At 38.2% G+C, this 18961-nt stretch overlaps 2 protein-coding genes across 4 annotated transcripts in view; both read left to right on the top strand.

The window, feature by feature from the left end:
* The window catches only part of LOC132297535 (uncharacterized), a 57975-nt gene that overhangs the window by 21926 nt on the left and 17088 nt on the right, over positions 1 to 18961 (top strand). For all 3 annotated transcript variants that reach the window (XR_009479261.1, XR_009479245.1, XM_059794924.1), the window contains 2 exons: positions 1843 to 1909; positions 2525 to 2910. Coding sequence is in view for 1 of the 3 variants with exons in the window: in XM_059794924.1 (XP_059650907.1) it covers positions 1843 to 1909; positions 2525 to 2892 (435 nt within the window). In the remaining 2 variants the exon portion in view is untranslated. The remainder of the gene's footprint in view (positions 1 to 1842; positions 1910 to 2524; positions 2911 to 18961) is intronic.
* On the top strand, positions 11463 to 13142 carry LOC132272538 (uncharacterized). Its single transcript, XM_059773669.1, has 2 exons — positions 11463 to 12157; positions 12251 to 13142. The coding sequence occupies exons 1-2, from the start codon at positions 11463 to 11465 to the stop codon at positions 13140 to 13142; spliced, it is 1587 nt and encodes a 528-aa protein (XP_059629652.1).

Below are 18961 nucleotides of genomic sequence, written 5' to 3'. Positions count from 1 at the left end.
TTGGCTGCTTTCCTTGCTGCAAATCATTATTGTTACGAGGACTTGATGTAGGCACCTTAGTTAGAAGCTCCCCCTGAATGGGAAAAGGCAAAGGAAGGGGGCATTCCCTCTGAATGGACAACATATTCTCTACCTGTATAGTAGTCTCCCCCAGTAGAGAATCCCGAGCAGTGGAAAAAAAAAAGGAACAGACTCAAAGAATGTAACATCCATGGAGACAAAGCGACGACTAGTGGCAGGGTTATAACACCGATACCCTTTCTGAGTGGCAGAGTATCCAAGAAAGACACATCGGATTGCCTTATGGTCCATTTTGTCCTTGCGATGATGAATGTGAACATAACAAACACAACTAAACACTTTCGGTATGTGTGGATGTGATTAACACTACTTCCTTGCAAACAAATCCCATCTTGGAATTTCTTCAAAACCCTTCACACCCACTAGGGTTTACACAAACTTGCCCTAAGGTTTCAACTACACACCTAGAGCTTTACAAACCAAGCTCTGATACCATGTTGACTTTAAGATATAATCAAATCAAGAGTAAAGTATAAGAAGAAGAATAAAAAGAGTAGTAGGAGGAGGATAAGAGAGAGAGAGAGAGAGTAAACTATGCATATTTGTATCTCCCTGTTTTTTCATTTTTTCTTTCATTCAATCTTAATTTCAATGTTGTGTATATTCTGTTGTTATTCTACTTGCAGATTATTCTGTTATTATTCTACTTAATCGGTACTTTTGTATCCCATTACCAATCTAAATTATGAACGTAGCTTATAAAAGAAGGAAACAAGATAGTACCAATGGTGGTCCTTTGAATTGCCGTATGGGTCTCGGTTGTTCTCCACAAAATTGTGATATTCCCATAGGTTGCCATTTTCTATTGCCGCTGGTTATGCACGATTTCATTAGATTTTTTTATTTTATTTTGTTTACAAGTAAGATTCTATTAAAGTTGCTGAAGAGGGGAGCGCTCCCAAGAGAATACACAAATAGCCGAAAATGGTTTAACAATAATTTATTCCTTACAGTAGTTGTAATGCTTTAACAATAATTTATTCATTAAAGGTGCTTAAGAGGGGAGCGCTCCCAAGAGGGGATGTTGTAATGCTTTTGGATAGCAAAATTTTGGTAATACACTTGACCACACTTTGAGCTTGACAACTTTTTGGAGACAAATAATCATTCTTCAATATCCATTGTTTGTTTAGTATTGGCCTGACTTTTTACTTGGTTGTTGATGCATAGCCATATAACAAGAGAACATAATGGGAGAACTTAAACAAAATATCGGAACTCCCTTGTTTGCTGTTTTGGAATTTAACTCTAGATTGCTGGCATTTTGTTGTAATCTCTATTTTGACTTGACAACTTTGCCTTGGAGTAAATTTTTGACTCAGCTTACCCTTTAATCACTCATGTAATTTGACTGGCTTTATGATTATGCATACCAATTGCAATTTCCAAACAAGTACTTGCTAGTTGTTGAAGGCTTCGAACTTTTGATTAAAAAAAAAGATATCTTTTGAATAGAATTTGAAGGATCGAGACTTGTGTTCAGTTCTAAGTTATATAAACCTAATAGTTATTTTTGCTCATCTTTCATTATTACTGATAATAATCCTATTTTCTCGAGTCCTTTGGCAGCTGCTTAATGATACAGACAGCAACTTTTACTTGCTACTATTATCTGTACCTTGTCTATTTGTATTTCTACCTTTGTTTATTATGTAATTGGGATGCTTCTTCTGCCTTGTCATTGCTAGAAACGTTTTTTGTCTTTTGATGTTGCACAATATTTACATGGCATTGATTCTCTCTTTATCATGTGCTGATCAGGCTCGGCTGATTCAGGATGATGAAAACTTTCATCCTTGTGCTCGGCTGATTCAGCTGGTGAATCAAGGTAAGATATGAAGCAATCTAAACATTTATGGTGCAAGTTTTTTTTTAAAACTTAGTTTCTTTTATCTGAATTGGATTCAGTTCAATTAAATTAGCGATCAGGCTCTCTAGAAACTGATTGAAATATATCAAGTTCTGAATTTGGCAGAGGTAAACAGTCTCTTTAGTTGGGAGACCATTTTTAGGCTGGTATACCATTTATAATGTCTATGACTAACAAAAATCTAGATACTGATTAGATACTACTCAGCATTGAAGTCTGGCATCACTCTTCTTTAGTGGGAAATTTGGTAACATCTTGAATGGATCCTTCATCTGCTTATTTCTGTGCATTTTGTCATTGGTGCTTTGAGAGTTTAACGTATAGTACAGCATACTAGTATCTCTTTTCAAATGAAAGGTCGAGAGTTCAATCCCCCCCCCCGCCCTCCCCCTTTTTTTTTTTTGGGGGGGGGGGGGGGGGGGGGGGAGGGGGGTTTGGGGTTTGTTTGAGTGACTTGCATACCAAATATATACACATATTATAGCATCAGTTGCGGTCCTTTTTCCCTAGTTCATCAGATGCAGTATTAGGCTGGATTGTCATTTAATGATTCCTCTTTTAATCATATTTCAGAGAAGTCATTACCAGCTCTGGATGAAGCAAAGCTGTCTGTACCAAGGGACGTGCTGAAACAACCGTTAAGCATCCCTGTTTCCAAGGAGGCGATGCACATGCCAGAAACAAATACGGAAACTGAAGGGCATGCTGGGGAAGACCTTTATTATCGCGAGGATTCCTCAAAGAAGATGAGAACTGGTGGAAGCATTTCCATAAATTCTATGTGCTCTGACACTTTAGAAGCCGCAATTATGGATTTGGAGGAACTTGCAAATAGGGTCAAATGGCTTAGGAGCATTCTAGAATTTGGAATTCCTTTGTCCAATGCCGTGAGACCTCCATGGAAGTTTGTGGAACACCGTGCATCATCTGCACCAAAATGAGTGATTAAAGAAACGCAAGTATGTATATTTCTTGGCTCTTGAGATGTGATTTATATTTGTGTGGATTGGTACACCATATTCTATGCCATATTTTTGACACTTCAATCTTACCATTATTTCTATCATTTTTTACTAGGTTGCATTGCTAATTCACCTTGGGTTGCATGTAATTCATCTTTTTGTGTTTTATGAGAATATAATGATCTGAACAGTTCCTTGTTCATGGTGTATGCTCGTGTAAAATAATGCAACACAACATTACAAATTAAGATCTGCATTATGGAAAATTCTATAAGGTGCTGTTTGATAAAACTGAAAATTAAGTGCTGAAAATTTCAAGAGTTAAATTTTAAGTGCTAATATAAATTGAGAATTTCTTTAATACTACTACAAATTTTAAGTGTTCAGTGACAAGTGAAGCCCCCCTCACTTGAAAATTTACCCCAATTTTTATTGCAAAAGTAGGAGCCACACTGCGTTATCAAACACTTTAAAGTACTTTTGTATTGAGAATTAAGTACTAAACTAAGTCATCAAACGGATATTAAATCTGGATTATCATTTTGTATAACATCGAATCAGGAAGTAAAAATCTTATGTCGTCGTCGCTATCATCATCATCCTTGCCTTTATCCCGTACAAAGGGGGTTGGCCACATGGATTCTCATTATCCACTCTTTTCTATCTTAAGCCATATATGCTACTAGACATAATTTTTTATAATCATTTCTTATCACTTCATTCCATGTTAGTTTTGGTCGACCTCTTTTTCTCTTACCCTCTATGAAAATCAATCTCTCTCCTCTCGGGTGCATCTATAGAATATGTCCATACCACCCACGAGAGTTAAATAACCTAATTATATAATCTCTTCAACCACAAATTTAATGTCAGAAGATTAAAGAAAATTTTGGAGAGAATTGAAATGTACCTACTAGTAGCCATGGTATGAGCTTCCTGTTGTATATGTGCATAGCTATTTACTCAAATTTCCTAGATGCTTCCCACGTGTGGATATATTTGTGTATATTGCACATGTTCATAAATATGGATCTTTTTAAACCTTCCTTTAAACTGTTTTCTGGGGCAGGTTAATTATTTACCTACGTTTGGCTGGAGGAAGTTTCCTTTTTTTTTTTGTTTTTTGTTTATTTTTTTAATTAAAAAAACTTGTGATTGAGGTCTTTGTGGTCATTTAACATGAAAACTAATTTCTCCTTTTTCTGCTCTTTGATCCTTTTAGAAGTTTTCCTGGGATTTTGAATTATGCAGCTCGTTATCCCATGTGAAACAGATCCGTTATGATCTACAACCTAGTCTATCTTGAAGCAATGAATATAGGTTTATGAGACGGTAAAGGGTACACACGGGTGGGTTGTGTGCATTTTTTATATCTTTCAACATGATATCAGAGTAGGTTTATCTGTTGAAAAAGAGATATTTGGTTTTAATAAGACCATGTTTTAGGGGATATGATAGGCGTGTAAATATAGATAGTCAATGACCAGATTTTAGGGGATATTTTAGTGTATAACCTATAGCTTCTATTAGTGCACAGCCTGTAGCTTCTGTTAGTATACAGCCTGTAGTTTGCTGTCACAGCTTGTAGTCAGCTTGTAGTTTCCTATTTTTAGCCCCTTGTATGTCCTATTTAACTAAAGCATTGTAAACCATTCAAAGGAAGGCAATATACAGATTTTCTTTCAATCTTGAAATCGCCTATTTGGTATCAGAGCATCTTACCGATTCTTCTGAAAAAAAAACCCCTAGCTGTTCCTTTTTTTTTTTCTCTTCCAAACAACTCTAATCACCATGTCTGATGACATACCCGAGTCCAAGACCAAGACCTTTGAGTCCCAAGTCCAAAACTCTCAGACACACTCGGTCCAGATTACCACAATTCGGCTAAATGGTGAAAACTTCCTTCGCAAATCCCATGGGCGAGTGCTCTGAACTCGGCTTTTGCACTACTCCTCGCTACTACATTTTGTTTCTTGCTTCGCCACGTGACTAAAGTTATCAAATGGTGCTGTTGAGACCTCTGCCTTGGTCGCATCTGAAGCGAATATTGGCAGGAAACATAATGAAAAGCCCCGTCTTTGGTGTGACCACTGCAACAAGCCTCACCATACCCGTGAAACCTGCTGGAAAATTCATGGTAAACCAGCGAATTGGAAGAGTAAGCAGGAAGGCAGATTCAACCAGGAAGGCAGATTCAACCGAGCCCCATCAGCTTATGAAGCCGAGGCACTTCCCTTCAGCAAAGAACAGATGGGTCATCTTCTAAAATTGCTGAAATTCAATTCCTCATCTGGTACTCCTAATGTTTCTCTTGCTCAAACAGGTAACAACCCGAAGGCCTTATCTTGTCGTTCAAATTCCAGTGTTACCCCATGGATCATTGATTCAGGGGCTTCTGACCATATGACAAGTTGTTCTCATTTATTTCAAACTTATTCACCCTGTTCTGGCTCTGAAAAAAAAATCAGAATAGCTGATGGTTCTTATTCTCCTATTGCAGGCAAAGGTTTAGTGAAACTTTCAAAAATTATTGATCTTAAGTCTATCCTTCATGTCCTTAAGCTTGCTTGTAACCTTTTATCAGTTAGTAAATTGTCCAAAGACTCTAATTGTCGTGTTATCTGTTTTGAATCCTATTGTGAATTTCAGGACCAGAGCTTGGGGAAGACGATTGGCAGTGCTAAGATGATAGATGGTCTCTACTATTTTGAAGATGATATTTCAAGTAATAAAAAGGCTCAAGGTTTGAGTAGTTTTCGTTCTATCCCTGTTAGAGAACAAATAATGCTATGGCATTTTAGACTAGGGCATCCTAGTTTCCCTTATCTTAAAAAATTATTTCCTTCTTTGTTTAAAGGATTGGATTGTTCATCTTTTTATTGTGAGAATTGTTTTTTATCAAAGAGTCATCGTACTACGTATTCTCCTAAACCTTACCAAACATCAAAACCATTTTATTTAATCCATAGCGATGTTTGGGGCCCTTCTAGGATCACAACTCTTTCTTGAAAAAAATGGTTTGTGACTTTTATTGATGATCATACACGTTTGTGTTGGGTGTATTTAATGAATGAAAAATCTGAAGTTGAAAAATTATTCAAGGATTTTTATATGATGATTGAAAATCAATTTCAAACAAAAATTGGCATTCTTCATACTGATAACGGCACCGAATACTTTAATGAAGTTTTAGGAAGTTTTTTAACAGAAAAAGGAATTTTTCACCAATCCACTTGTGTTGACACACCCCAACAAAACGGAATTGCTGAAAGAAAGAATAAACATTTACTTGAAGTTTCTCGTGCCATCATGTTTTCAATGAATGTTCCTAAGTATTTGTGGGGTGAAGCCGTTTTAACAGCAACATATTTGATTAACAGGATGCCTACTCGTGTTCTTAACTATTTTACACCCCTTGAAAGCCTTAAAAAATCTTTTCCTGAAACTCGGATTTATTCAAACCTGCCTTTGAAAGTATTTGGGTGCACTGTCTTTGTCCATTTACCTAGTAGACTTCGATCTAAATTGGATCCTCGGGCTGAAAAATGTGTATTTGTTGGGTATGCCCCGAATAAAAAGGGGTACAAATGCTTCAATCCGACAACAAAAAAAATGTTTATCAGTATGGATGTTTTTTTTTTCTAGAAAATCATCCTTATTTTCAGAAAACTTTTCTTCAGGGGGAGAAAGAGAGTGAAGAAAATTTTTGGGAGATTTCTACTAATATTCCCTTACCTAAAACTATTGTCTCACACTCTATTACTACAAACACTGATCTTTTTAAACAAGAAAATGATGTTCTAGAATCAGGAAACCCGGGGCCTCCTAGTCCTAATCTGCCGAGCCTTACTGTATCTCCAATAGGGGGAGAAATCCTACCAACGGTTCCAAAAAAACCGAATCCTGAGCTTCTGGTTTATAACAGAAAAAAGACTCATCAAAAGAGTAGAGAGCCTATTATTGTACCTGAGCAAGGCCAATCAGAGGTCTCGAGCAATGACTCCCTGAACACTCAAGGTACTCTAAATCCTAACTTGTCTACAGTTGTCCCTACTATTTCTAATCGTACAGAGACACCTAGCCAAGTTCCTGTAGACCTTGATATCCCTATAGCTGTTAGAAAAGGAATCCGAACCTGTACCCAGCATCCCATTGCCAAATACTTGTCTTATGATAAACTTTCCCATAAACATAGGGCCTTTACTTCAAATATTTCTCACTTGTTTGTTCCAATAAACATTCAGGAAGCACTAGATGATCCGAATTGGAAATCAGCAGTGTTAGAGGAGATGAATGCTCTTAAAAGGAGTGGAACGTGGGAGATAGTTGACTTACCCAAAGGAAAGAAAACTGTTGGGTGTAAATGGGTTTTCACTATTAAGTGTAAAGCTGATGGTAGTGTGGAAAGGAAAAAGGCAAGACTTGTGGCGAAAGGTTTTACGCAAACGTACGGCATTGATTACCAAGAGACGTTTGCTCCTGTAGCAAAAATAAATTCTATCCGAGTCTTATTGTCATTGGCAGTCAATTCTAATTGGCCATTACATCAATTGGACATAAAAAATGCCTTTTTAAATGGAGACTTGGAAGAAGAAGTGTTTATGAGCTTGCCACCTGGGTTCGAAGGAAAACACAGTCAGAGCAAAGTCTGTAAACTCAAAAAATCCCTGTACGGTTTGAAACAGTCTCCAAGAGCGTGGTTTGAACGTTTTGGAAAGGCTGTGAAGAGTCATGGGTATCATCAGAGTCAGGCAGACCATACCATGTTCTACAAACACGGTGAGGAAGGGAAAATTGCCATTTTAATTGTGTATGTGGATGATATAATTTTGACAGGTGATGACATTGAAGAGTTGACCAGACTGAAGAAGAAACTTGCTAAAGATTTTGAAGTCAAAGATCTGGGAGCATTAAAATACTTCCTTGGAATGGAATTTGCCAAGTCAAGAGAAGGAATTTTCGTGAATCAACGAAAATATGTACTTGATTTGCTTAATGAGACAGGACTACTCGGGTGTAAAGCTGCCGACACTCCAATTGAAGTCAACCTGAAGTTAGAAGCTGCCGAACCCGAGAATATGGTTGATCGTGAAAGATATCAGAGATTGGTGGGAGGACTAATTTACTTATCTCACACACGCCCAGATATAGCATTTGCAGTCAGTATGGTGAGTCAGTTCATGCACTCTCCTGGACAGGAACACTTTGAAGCAGTGTACAGGATTCTGAGGTACTTAAAGGGCTCACTAGGTAAAGGACTTATGTTCAAGAAACAAGGTCATTTACAAGTGGAGGTGTACACAGATGCTGATTGGGTAGGCAGTATAGTTGATAGACGATCTACCTCAGGATATTGCACCTTCGTTGGAGGAAACTTAGTCACGTGGCGAAGCAAGAAACAAAATGTAGTAGCGAGGAGTAGTGCAAAAGCCGACTTCAGAGCACTCGCCCATGGGATTTGCGAAGCTATATGGTTAAAAAGACTCCTTGAAGATTTGAAGGTTATTGTTTCTCCTCCAATGAGAGTCTACTGTGACAACAAAGTTGCCATTTCAATTGCTCATAATCCAGTCCTCCACGACAGAACCAAACATGTGGAAGTTGACAAACACTTTATTAAGGAAAAGCTTGACTGTGGTATGATTTGCATTCCTTATGTCTCTACTACTGAACAAGCTGCAGACATCCTTACCAAAGGACTACACAAGAAACAGTTTGAAGTTTTAAGAAGCAAGCTAGCAATGGAAGACATCTACAAGCTAGCTGGAGGGGGAGTGTTGAAAAAGAGATATTTGGTTTTAATAAGACCATATTTTAGGGGATATGATAGGCGTGTAAATATAGATAGTCAATGACCAGATTTTAGGGGATATTTTAGTGTATAACCTATAGCTTCTATTAGTGCACAGCCTGTAGCTTCTGTTAGTATACAGCCTGTAATTACAGCCTGTAGTTTGCTGTCACAGCTTGTAGTCAGCTTGTAGTTTCCTTTTTTTAGCCCCTTGTATGTCCTATTTAACTAAAGCATTGTAAACCATTCAAAGGAAGGCAATATACAGATTTTCTTTCAATCTTGAAATCGCCTATTTTATCATACCCTACTTTATACTCTCCTTGTTTCAGATCTTCGAATCAACTCGTCTTGGATCTTCGGATCAACTCATTTTCGGATCTCCGGATCAACTCGCCTCGGATCTTTGGATCAACTTGTCTTGGATATTCAGATCAACTCGTCTCAGACTCTCGACAACTCCTATTTAGTTTCAAGTTGGACACTTGAGTTAAAATATCCTTGTACCAACTTGGGTGGGGGGGGGGGGGGGGGGTGTTGGAGAATATCATAGGGGTGATTTTAGCTTATTATAGAATATTGATTGGAGTGATTTATGTAATTGATTTTAGGAATCCTCCATCATTGTATTTCCATATTTATCACTTGTATTTTTTCATTCACCTGTAAATAGAGGTGCTGATTGTAAACAAGATTAAGAGATAATATAACAAAAGTGATGTAGCCATTTGGGCTTTGTGTGTTGTGTTCTTCATGTATAATTTCTCTCTTCAAATTTTATATCTTTCAACAAGGGTTATATGCATTCTGCACCAAACAGAAAATGAAGGCGGCCCACTTACTACTGTTGAGGAAGACTATGATTACTTCAATCTGCGTTGAAGCCTAGATTCTAATGGAGAATTTGGGAGAATTTTGGGAAATTATTATTAAAATGATAATATATAAAAATTATATTGATAGACTTGTTGCGGCAGATTAAAGGGGCTGTTCTTTTATAATACAATCAATAATGTATAGTCTTTCTTTGGCGGACTTTAGAATCTCCATTCAGCTTTAATAACACCTTTTTAGTTTCCTAAATAATAACTTAGTAATTCAAAGCAAGCTTAATTACTACTTGTTCAAATAAAAAATGACTATTATACTTCTTCAACAAACTTTCTAAGACAGGATTAATTATTTGCACAACACATATATACATATGTAATTATGTAGGTATGTGTATATATTGTATAGGGCACTCATGTATGAGCATATATTTGAATGCTTTTACATGAATATGAATACAAATATTTTGACATTATTCTGTATGCATCTATGCATGTGTATTATGCACATATTGTTGACTTTAAGAGATAATCAAATCATTCAAAGATTTTTCAAATGTGCCATGAGAATAAAAATCCTGAAAAGTACTCATCACCTCCTCTCGCACCACCTCCCAACTCTCCTTAAAAAAGCGCATAGTAAATCCGTCTGGCCCTGGTGCTTTGTCCCCGTTGCAACTAGAAAGTGCCTTAAGCACTTCCTCTTCCGTGAATGGAATCTCAATACTATCCCTATCCATCGCAGAAATAGTATTAAATGGAAGACCATCAAGAGTAGGTCTTCGATCCAAAGTTTCAGTGTAAAGCTGCTGGTAAAAAGAAGCAATTCCTCCGCGCACATCTTCTTCTCTCCACAAATCAAAACCATTAACCCGAATACTTCCGATATGATTACACCTTCTGTGAGCATTGGCCAGTCTATGAAAGAATTTTGTATTCCGATCACCATCTTTTAACCACAAAGCCCGAGACTTTTGACGCCACGAAATCTCCTCCATATGAGCAATCTCAGCAAAAACCGCTTGACAAGAGGCTCTTTGAGAGCGTAAAGACTCCCTACTCTGTCCCACCTCAGCTAAACGATCAAGCTCAGCAATATCAGCAAGGGCTCTATTCTTTTTCCATTCAAGATTCCCAAAAACTTCTTTATTCCATCTCTTAAGCTCAGTTTTAAGAAACTGAAGCTTTCTAGCTAACACATAACTAGCAGAGCCTGTGAAAGACCCTTTTTGCCACCAAGACTGAACCTTCCCTTGAAAGTCTTCAGATCTAAGCCACATGTTTTCGAATTTGAAAGGAGTGCGTCTAGACCTCAAACCACCACAATCCAAAACAAGAGGTACATGATCAGATGTGACTCTAACCAACACAGCCTGAGAGACATCCGGGAAATGCTCTTCCCAAGCCCCAGAAATCAGGAAACGATCCAATCGAGAAAAAGTAACCGGTTCCCTACCATTAGACCAAGTAAAAGCCGCTCCTTCCAACGGAAGATCGATAAGAAAATTATTGTCAATAAATTCTGAAAACATGGTCATTTTTGAAGACCACCTACCTCCTGTGGATCTCTCAAATGGGGATCTAACAGAGTTAAAATCCCCACCTAAGCACCAAGGCAATGACCATAAATCCTTAACAAAGCAAAGCTCTTCCCACAGGACTGGTTTATCACTATCAGTAACAGGCCCATACACACCTGAAAACGTCCATTTGAAATTGTCTTCTTCCATCTGAAACATGCATGACACCGAGAAAATACCCTTCCAACAGTTCAAACTTGACAACCATCTACGATCCCACATGAGGAGAATACCACCTGAAGTGCCTGTTGCATTTAAAACTTCAAAGTCCACAAACCTACATCCCCAAAGACTCCTGACAATCTCAACAGTAATATCAGCCAATTTAGTTTTTTGTAAGCAGACAACATGAGCACTCCACTTCCTCAATATAAGCTTATTGCCAAGGTTCTTGTTTCCAGGATGAGTAAAGTGTTGGATGGTCTTATCTTAGAATCGCAGAACGCTTTTGTTGGTGGAAGGCAGATTTTGGATTCTGTTCTTATTGCTGGGGAATGTGTTGACTCTAGATTAAGAAGCGGGGTTCCTGGCGTTTTGTGTAAGCTTGATATCGAGAAAGCTTATGATCATGTTAATTGGAAGTTTGTTTTATATCTTCTTCGGAGGATGGGATTTGGTGATAGATGGATAAAATGGATTGACACTTGTATCTCATCAGTTATGTTTTCTGTTCTTGTGAATGGCTCTCCTGCGGGTTTTTTTGCTAGCTCACGTGGTCTGCGACAAGGTGATCCATTATCTTCTTTTCTTTTTCTCATCGTTATGGAAGGTCTGACTAGATTAATGAGAAAAGCGGAAGATTTGGGTTACATTAGGGGGTTCAGAGTTGGCAGAGATGTTGATCATCAGATCCAGATTTCCCATCTTTTATTTGCTGATGATACTTTGGTATTTTGTGATGCTGATATTTCTCAACTCAGATATCTGAGGTGCACTCTTGCTTGCTTCCAAGCAGTTTCTGGGCTTAAGATTAATGTCGGAAAGAGTGTGCTTGTTCCAGTGGGGGATGTTCCAGATATTTCCTCCTTAGCTGCTGTTTTAGGGTGCTGAGTTGGTTCTTTTCCTCTTCCTTATTTAGGATTGCCTTTGGGAGTTTCTTCTACTCTGGTTGGGAATTGGGACTCAGTGATTAATAGATATGAGAAAAGATTAGCAGGATGGAAAAAGCAGTATCTATCTAAGGGTGGGAAAGTCACACTTATAAAGAGTACTCTTTCATCCCTTCCTACCTATTTTTTATCTTTGTTTCAAATTCCATGTTCTGTTGCTGATAGAATTGAAAAAATTCAGAGGGATTTTCTGTGGGGTGGAAGGGGAGAGGAGTTTAAGTATCATCTTGTTAATTGGGATCAAGTTTGCCAACCATTGAGATTCGGAGGGTTAGGCATTCGAAAAATTGTTCCTTTTAATCGTGCTCTCTTAGGAAAGTGGTTATGGCGATTTGGAAGGGAACGACATCATCACTGGAGAAGAGTTGTCTCGTGTCGTTTTGGTGAGGGGAGTGGGGGTTGGTCATCTCTTCCAGTCACTATTACGGGAGGCGTTGGTTTGTGGAAATTTATTCGGAAGGGATGGGATGTTTTCTCTACTCTTATTAGATTCAAAGTTCGTAATGGCAGGCATGTTCGTTTTTGGGAGGATCTTTGGTGTGGCGACCAGTTGCTTTCACACTCATTTCCTAGGCTTTATAGCATTGCAACTAATAAGCATGTTTTCGTGATTGATTGTTATCATCTTGATAACAATGGAGTTACGTGGGATGTGCGGTTTAGGCGGTCTTTTCAGGATTGGGAAATGGAGGAAGTTTATGCTTTTTTGGATATTTTGTATAGGCAGAAGGATATTGGCAGAGGGTGTGATGATATTTTGTGGGTTCCTTTGGCTCATGGTCGGTATGATGTCCGCTCTATGTTTATTCATTTATCCAATTTCGTTGGTTCCGAGTTTCCTTGGAAGTCCGTGTGGTGTTCTAAAGCCCCTCTTCGAATCGCGTTCTTCGTTTGGACAGCCACATTGGGGAAGATTTGACTTTGGACAATTTGAGAAAGAGAGGCAACATCATTGTTAATTGGTGTTGTTTATGCAAAGATGATAGTGAATCCGTGGATCACATTCTTTTGCATTGTCCTGTGGCGTTTGGTTGTTGGAGTTTTATTTTCAGCATTTTCGGCATTTTTTGGGTAATGCCTAAGCACTCCTCTCAATTGATTAACGCTTGAAAAAGCTGTCCTGTTAAGAAACAAGCTCGTGCTTATTGGAAGATTGCTCCTCATTGTGTCTAGTGGTGTTTGTGGCGTGAGAGAAATAACAGATCCTTTGAAGGAAAAGAATCGTCCTTAGCTAATTTAAAAATTCATATTCTTCGTTCTTTATTCTTTTATGTTAGAGGAAGTACATGCTCCTCGATTGATGATTTCTTTGATCTCTTGGATTCTATTGGTCCTTAGATCTTTTCTCTTGTATTAGGGATGCGTTCCCCTTTTGAACGTTTTTCTAATATATTTTTACTTATCAAAAAAAAAAAAGAAGAGATAATCAAATCAAGAGTAAAGTATAAGAAGAAGAATAAATAAAGAAGAAAGAGGATGAGAGAAAAAGAGAGAGATGGGGAAAGAGAGGAAGAATGAAAGAATACTTTCATCCTTCCACCACATTCTATTTATGCTAGCAAGTTTCAGAAATTACACATAATCCCCAATATTATATAAGTAATAACAAATAAGCCCTTGACAACACTCCCCCTCAAGCTGGTGCAAAGATATCTATCATGCCCATCTTGACTTACATATTTTGCAAGCAAGTCTTGCTCACACCCTTAGTTAAAACATCAGCAACTTGATCATGTGTGTTGACGTATGGAGTACAAATCAGCCCAAGACGAAGCTTTTCCTTGATGAAGTGTCGATCGACTTCAATGTGCTTTGTCCTGTCTTGTTGAACTGGATTGTGGGCAAGGCTAATAGCAGCTTTATTGTCACAATACAACTTCATTGATTCGCAAACAAGATAGCCCAACTCACCTAACATCGTTCTTAGCAATAACAACTCACAAACTCCTCCATGTGCCATGGATCTGAACTCCGCCTCTGCACTAAATCTAGCTACTATAGACAATTTCTTGCTTTGCCATGAATCAAGATTACCTCCAACAAACATGTAATATCTTGAAGTAGATAGTCGATCTGTCACAAACCTTACCCAATCAGCATCAGTATAGGCTTTAACACGCAGGTGTCCATGATGGCCAAATAATATCCCCTTACCAGGTGAACCCTTGAGGTAGCGAAGAACATGATGGGCTGCCTCAAGGTAGGGTGTATGTGGAGTATGCATAAACTGACTAATATGCATAAACTGACTAATCACACTCACTTGGCAATATCCAGACGCATGAGAGAGAGGTAAATCAGTCTCCCAACCAATTGTTGAAATCTTCCCACATCATCTAATGGGTCTCCATCTACATCATTAAGCCTATGGTTCTGCTAATGGGAATATCAATAGGTTTAGCTCCAAGCTTGCCTGTTTCAGCCAACAAATCTAACACATACTTTCGTTGAGAAATGAACACCCCTTTCTTCGATATGCACACCTCGATGCGAAGAAAGTATCTCAATAATCCGAGGTCTTTAACCTCGAACTCTATCCCCAAGAATGACTTCTGTACACAAAGTTGAAAAAGAATAAATTATGGTATTCTCTTTTTATATATCATATTTTAGTTTACAGGCCTATATATATAGGAAGTGTATTACAAATTCTATCTAAGGAAAAGATATATACAAATCATAATTTAAAAAAAGTCAACTATCTAACTATGGATAATTCCTAAAAATCCTCCCTAACTAATTTTCTAACAATTCAGCCTAGATCTTTCCACACTTCCCCCTCAAGCTGGCTCGAAAAAATATCTTGCATTCCGAGCTTGCATATAAGATTGTCAAATTTCCCCTTCGGTAATCCTTTAGTGAGGATATCTGCTACTTCTTCCTTTGTAGGAATATAGGGCGTACATATCATTCCTTCCAATTTCTCCTTAATAAAATGTCGATCAACTTCCACATGCTTAGTCCAATCATGTTGGACAGGATTGTGAGCTATGTTGATTGCAACTTTATTATTAGAGTAAAGCTTCATAGGCATCGGACTTGAGATTTTAAGATCTTCAGGTAATCTTTCCAGCCACAAAAGTTCACAAATTCCATGTGCAACTGCTCTGAACTCAGCTTTTGCACTACTCCTTGCTACAACGGTTTGTTCCTTGCTCCTCCAAGTTACCAAGTTTCCACCAACATAAGTACAGTAACCTGAAGTAGACCTTCTATTTGTTACACTACCTGCCCAATCAGCATCGGTATAGGCTTCAATCTTTAGATGGCTGTGGTTTTCAAACAACAAACCTCTTCCAGGGGATCCCTTTAGGTATTTGAGAATCCGGTAGACTGCCTCAAAGTGTTCTTCTCCTTGTGAGTGCATAAATGACTCACTACACTCACGGCAAAGAATATCTGGCCAAGTGTGTGAAAGATAAATGAGTCTGCCAACCAGCCCTTGGAATTGCTTTCGGTTCACCACTTTTTCTGCACTTGCTGCCTTCCACTCAGAATGATTCAAGGCCTCATCTCTTCCATAAGTTTTGATCTTATCAAGAGCCCTCATCTCTTCCATACCTGCTACCTTCCACTCAGCATGATTCAAGGCCTCCTGTATAGTTCTAGGAATTGAAACACTAGAGAGATTAGTGGTAAAAGCTCTATAATTTGGAGACAATCTATGGTAGGACACATATTTAGCAATAGGATGCATGGTACAAGAGCCCGTACCCTTTCTAAGTGCAATAGGAAAATCAAGGTCACGAGAAAGGCCCTCTTCATTGCTGGTTTCAGGAATTAAAGATGGAATACCTATTTCATTCAAGTTGCCTTTATTCGGAGAATTTTTTTGGCAATTTGCTGGTTTTCCATGTAGTTTCCAGCATGTTTCTCGCGTGTGCCTTGGTTTTTTACAGAAATCACACCAGATCTTGGTTTTCTCTTCAATCTTCTGATGTGGGTGATTTGTTGGTTTCGGATTAACTGCAGCTGCTGCCATTTCAGTGGTTGTTACATTGAGTGTAGAGTTCTCACTATGAGTGCTAGAAGATTTCTTTCCCATCATCACCAACCTGCGGTTCTCTTCCCTCCTAACTTCCGAGAAAACTTCTTTAGTGGTAGGCAGTGGCTCTTTGCCTAGAATACGTCCTCTCACTTTGTCTAACTCAGCATTGAGTCGAGCCAAAAATTCAAAAACAAGGTTGTTCTCAACTTTTTTTTTGAACTGGGCACTATCACCTGCACATTTCCATTCAAAATCATAAAACAGGTCAAGTTCTTGCCACAAACCTTGTAATATGTTGTAATACTTTGTAACAGTATGATCTCCTTGTCTTGTTTCTCGGATCCTTGTTTTAATTTCGTAGACTTGTGCGGAATTGCCTAAGTATGTGTATGTCTCACTCACTGTGTCCCACAATTCTTTGGGAGTGGAGAGATACATAAATGTCTGGCCTATCTCCGATTCTATGGAGTTCACTAGCCATGACATAATCATGGAATTTTCTGCATCCCAAACGGCGTATGCTGGATCATCTTCCTTTGGGCCCTACTTTGCACTAGTTAAATAACCAATCTTCCCCTGCCCCCAGACGAACAACTTTACGGATTGAGACCACCGTAGAGAATTCTGTCCATTCAGCCGATGAGTGGTAATTTGGAGGATTGGGTTGTCATATAAACCAAATGAAGTGATTTGGGATTTCTGAGCATTTGAAGAATCGGCCAAAACTTCCTCAGTGGAGATTCCAGACATCGCGGATTTAACCAAAGAAATGATCCAGAAACGACGAAGAGAAATATAAGAATAAGTCTTCTATAATTCTAGTATAAACGATCAGAATTAACGATGAATATTTGCTAATTTTATCAGATAATCAGCAGAACAATGCAGTAATTTACTGTCCTAATGAGGGCGGCTTTGATACCATGAACACAAAGGTGAAAAAGAATAAGTTCTGATATTCTCATTTCATATATCATATGTTAGTTTACAGGCCTATATATATAGAAGTATATTACAAATTCAATCTAAGCAAAAGATATATACAGATGATAATTTTAAAAAAGTCAATTATCTAACTATGGATAATTCCTAAAAATCCTCCCTAATTAATTTCCTAACAATTCAGCCTAGATCTTTCCACATCTTCATTCAATGAATCTCTTCTGGATCATTTCCAGTGGTAACAATATCATCAACATATACAATAAGGGCAGTGGTGCAACCCAGGTGCTTCTTTTGATGAAGAGAGTATGATCTGCATGACTCTGTGTGTACCCTACTCTTTTCACAGCAGTGTTGAATCTCTCAAACCAAGCACGTGGCGACTTCTTTAAGCCATGCAAGGCTTTATTTAGCTTGCACACTAAATTCTGACCTTGTGGCATAGTTATATTCACCTCTTCCTCCAAGTCACCTTGAAGGAAAGCATTCTTTACATTCAGTTGATGTAAAAGCCAATTCAAATTAGCTGCCAAAGAAAGAAGGACACATATAGAGTTCATCTTGGCAACTGGATCAAATGTTTCCGAATAATCAATCCCATAGGTCTGAGTGAAGCCCTTTGCAACTAACCGGGCTTTATATCTCTCAATTGTTCCGTCTGCATGATACTTTATTGTGTAGACCCATTTGCAGCCTACTGGTTTCTTACCCCTAGGTAATGGAACAATATCCCAAGTACTATTATTCTCAAAGGCCTTCATCTCTTCAAGCATGGCTCCCTTCCATAGAGTTTGACTGAGAGCATCTGAAACACTAGAAGGAATAGATATAGAGGATATACACAAAGGGAAAGCACAATATGTTGGAGATAAGGCATCATAGGATACAAACTGGGATATGAGATGTTTTGTAAAACTATTAACACCCTTACTATAGGCAATAGGGACATTAAGAGCAACAAGAATGCTATTGGGAAAAACAATAGGAGTATCAATGTTAACTCAGGAATTACCTAGATCGAGAGAGACTTTTTGGTCTTGGGGTGAGTTAATGACTTGTTTTACCCTCCTAGTGTAGACAATTGGCTGCTTTCCCTGCTGCAAATCATTTGTGTTAGGATGACTTGACGTAGGCACCTCAGTATGAAGTTCCCCCTTAATGGGAACAGGCAAAGGAAGGGGGCATTCTCTCTGAATGGACGGCATATTCTTTACCTGTATAGTAGTCTCCCCTTGTAGAGAATCCTGAGTAGTGGGAAAAAAACAGGAACAAATTCAAATAATGTAACATCCATGGAGACAAAGTGATGACGAGTGGTAGGGTTATAACACCGATAAGCTTTTTGAGTGGCGGAGTATCCAAGAAAGACACAACAGATTGCCTTAGGGTCCATTTTGTCCTTGCGATGATGAATGTGAACATAACAAAGACAATTGAACACTTTCGGAGGGACATTAAGCAAGGCAGTGTTATGGTGTAAGAAAGAGAAGGGGGATTGATAGCCAAGATCCTTAGAAGGCATGCGATTGAAAATGTATGTAGCTGTTAAGGTTGCATCAGCCAAATAACTTTTGGGCACTCCCATCCCAATTAGAAGAGAACGGGTTGTTAACTTTAAGATATAATCAAATCAAGAGTAAGTGATAAAAAAGAAGAAGAAAAAGAGAAGAAAGCATATGAGAGAAAAAAAGAGAGAGAGATAGTGAAAGAGAAAGAATGAAAGAATACTTTCATCCTTACACCACATTCTATTTATAATAACAAGTTTCAAAAATTACACATAAGCCCCAACATTATATAAGTAATAA

Source organism: Cornus florida, unplaced genomic scaffold, assembly GCF_030987335.1.
Source record: "Cornus florida cultivar Cherokee Brave unplaced genomic scaffold, ASM3098733v1 CherokeeBrave_3.0.0_Hap2_Chr01, whole genome shotgun sequence".
NCBI lineage: Eukaryota > Viridiplantae > Streptophyta > Magnoliopsida > Cornales > Cornaceae > Cornus > Cornus florida.
Note: the sequence above shows the minus strand (reverse complement) of the source record. Positions and strands in the feature narration are given on the sequence as shown.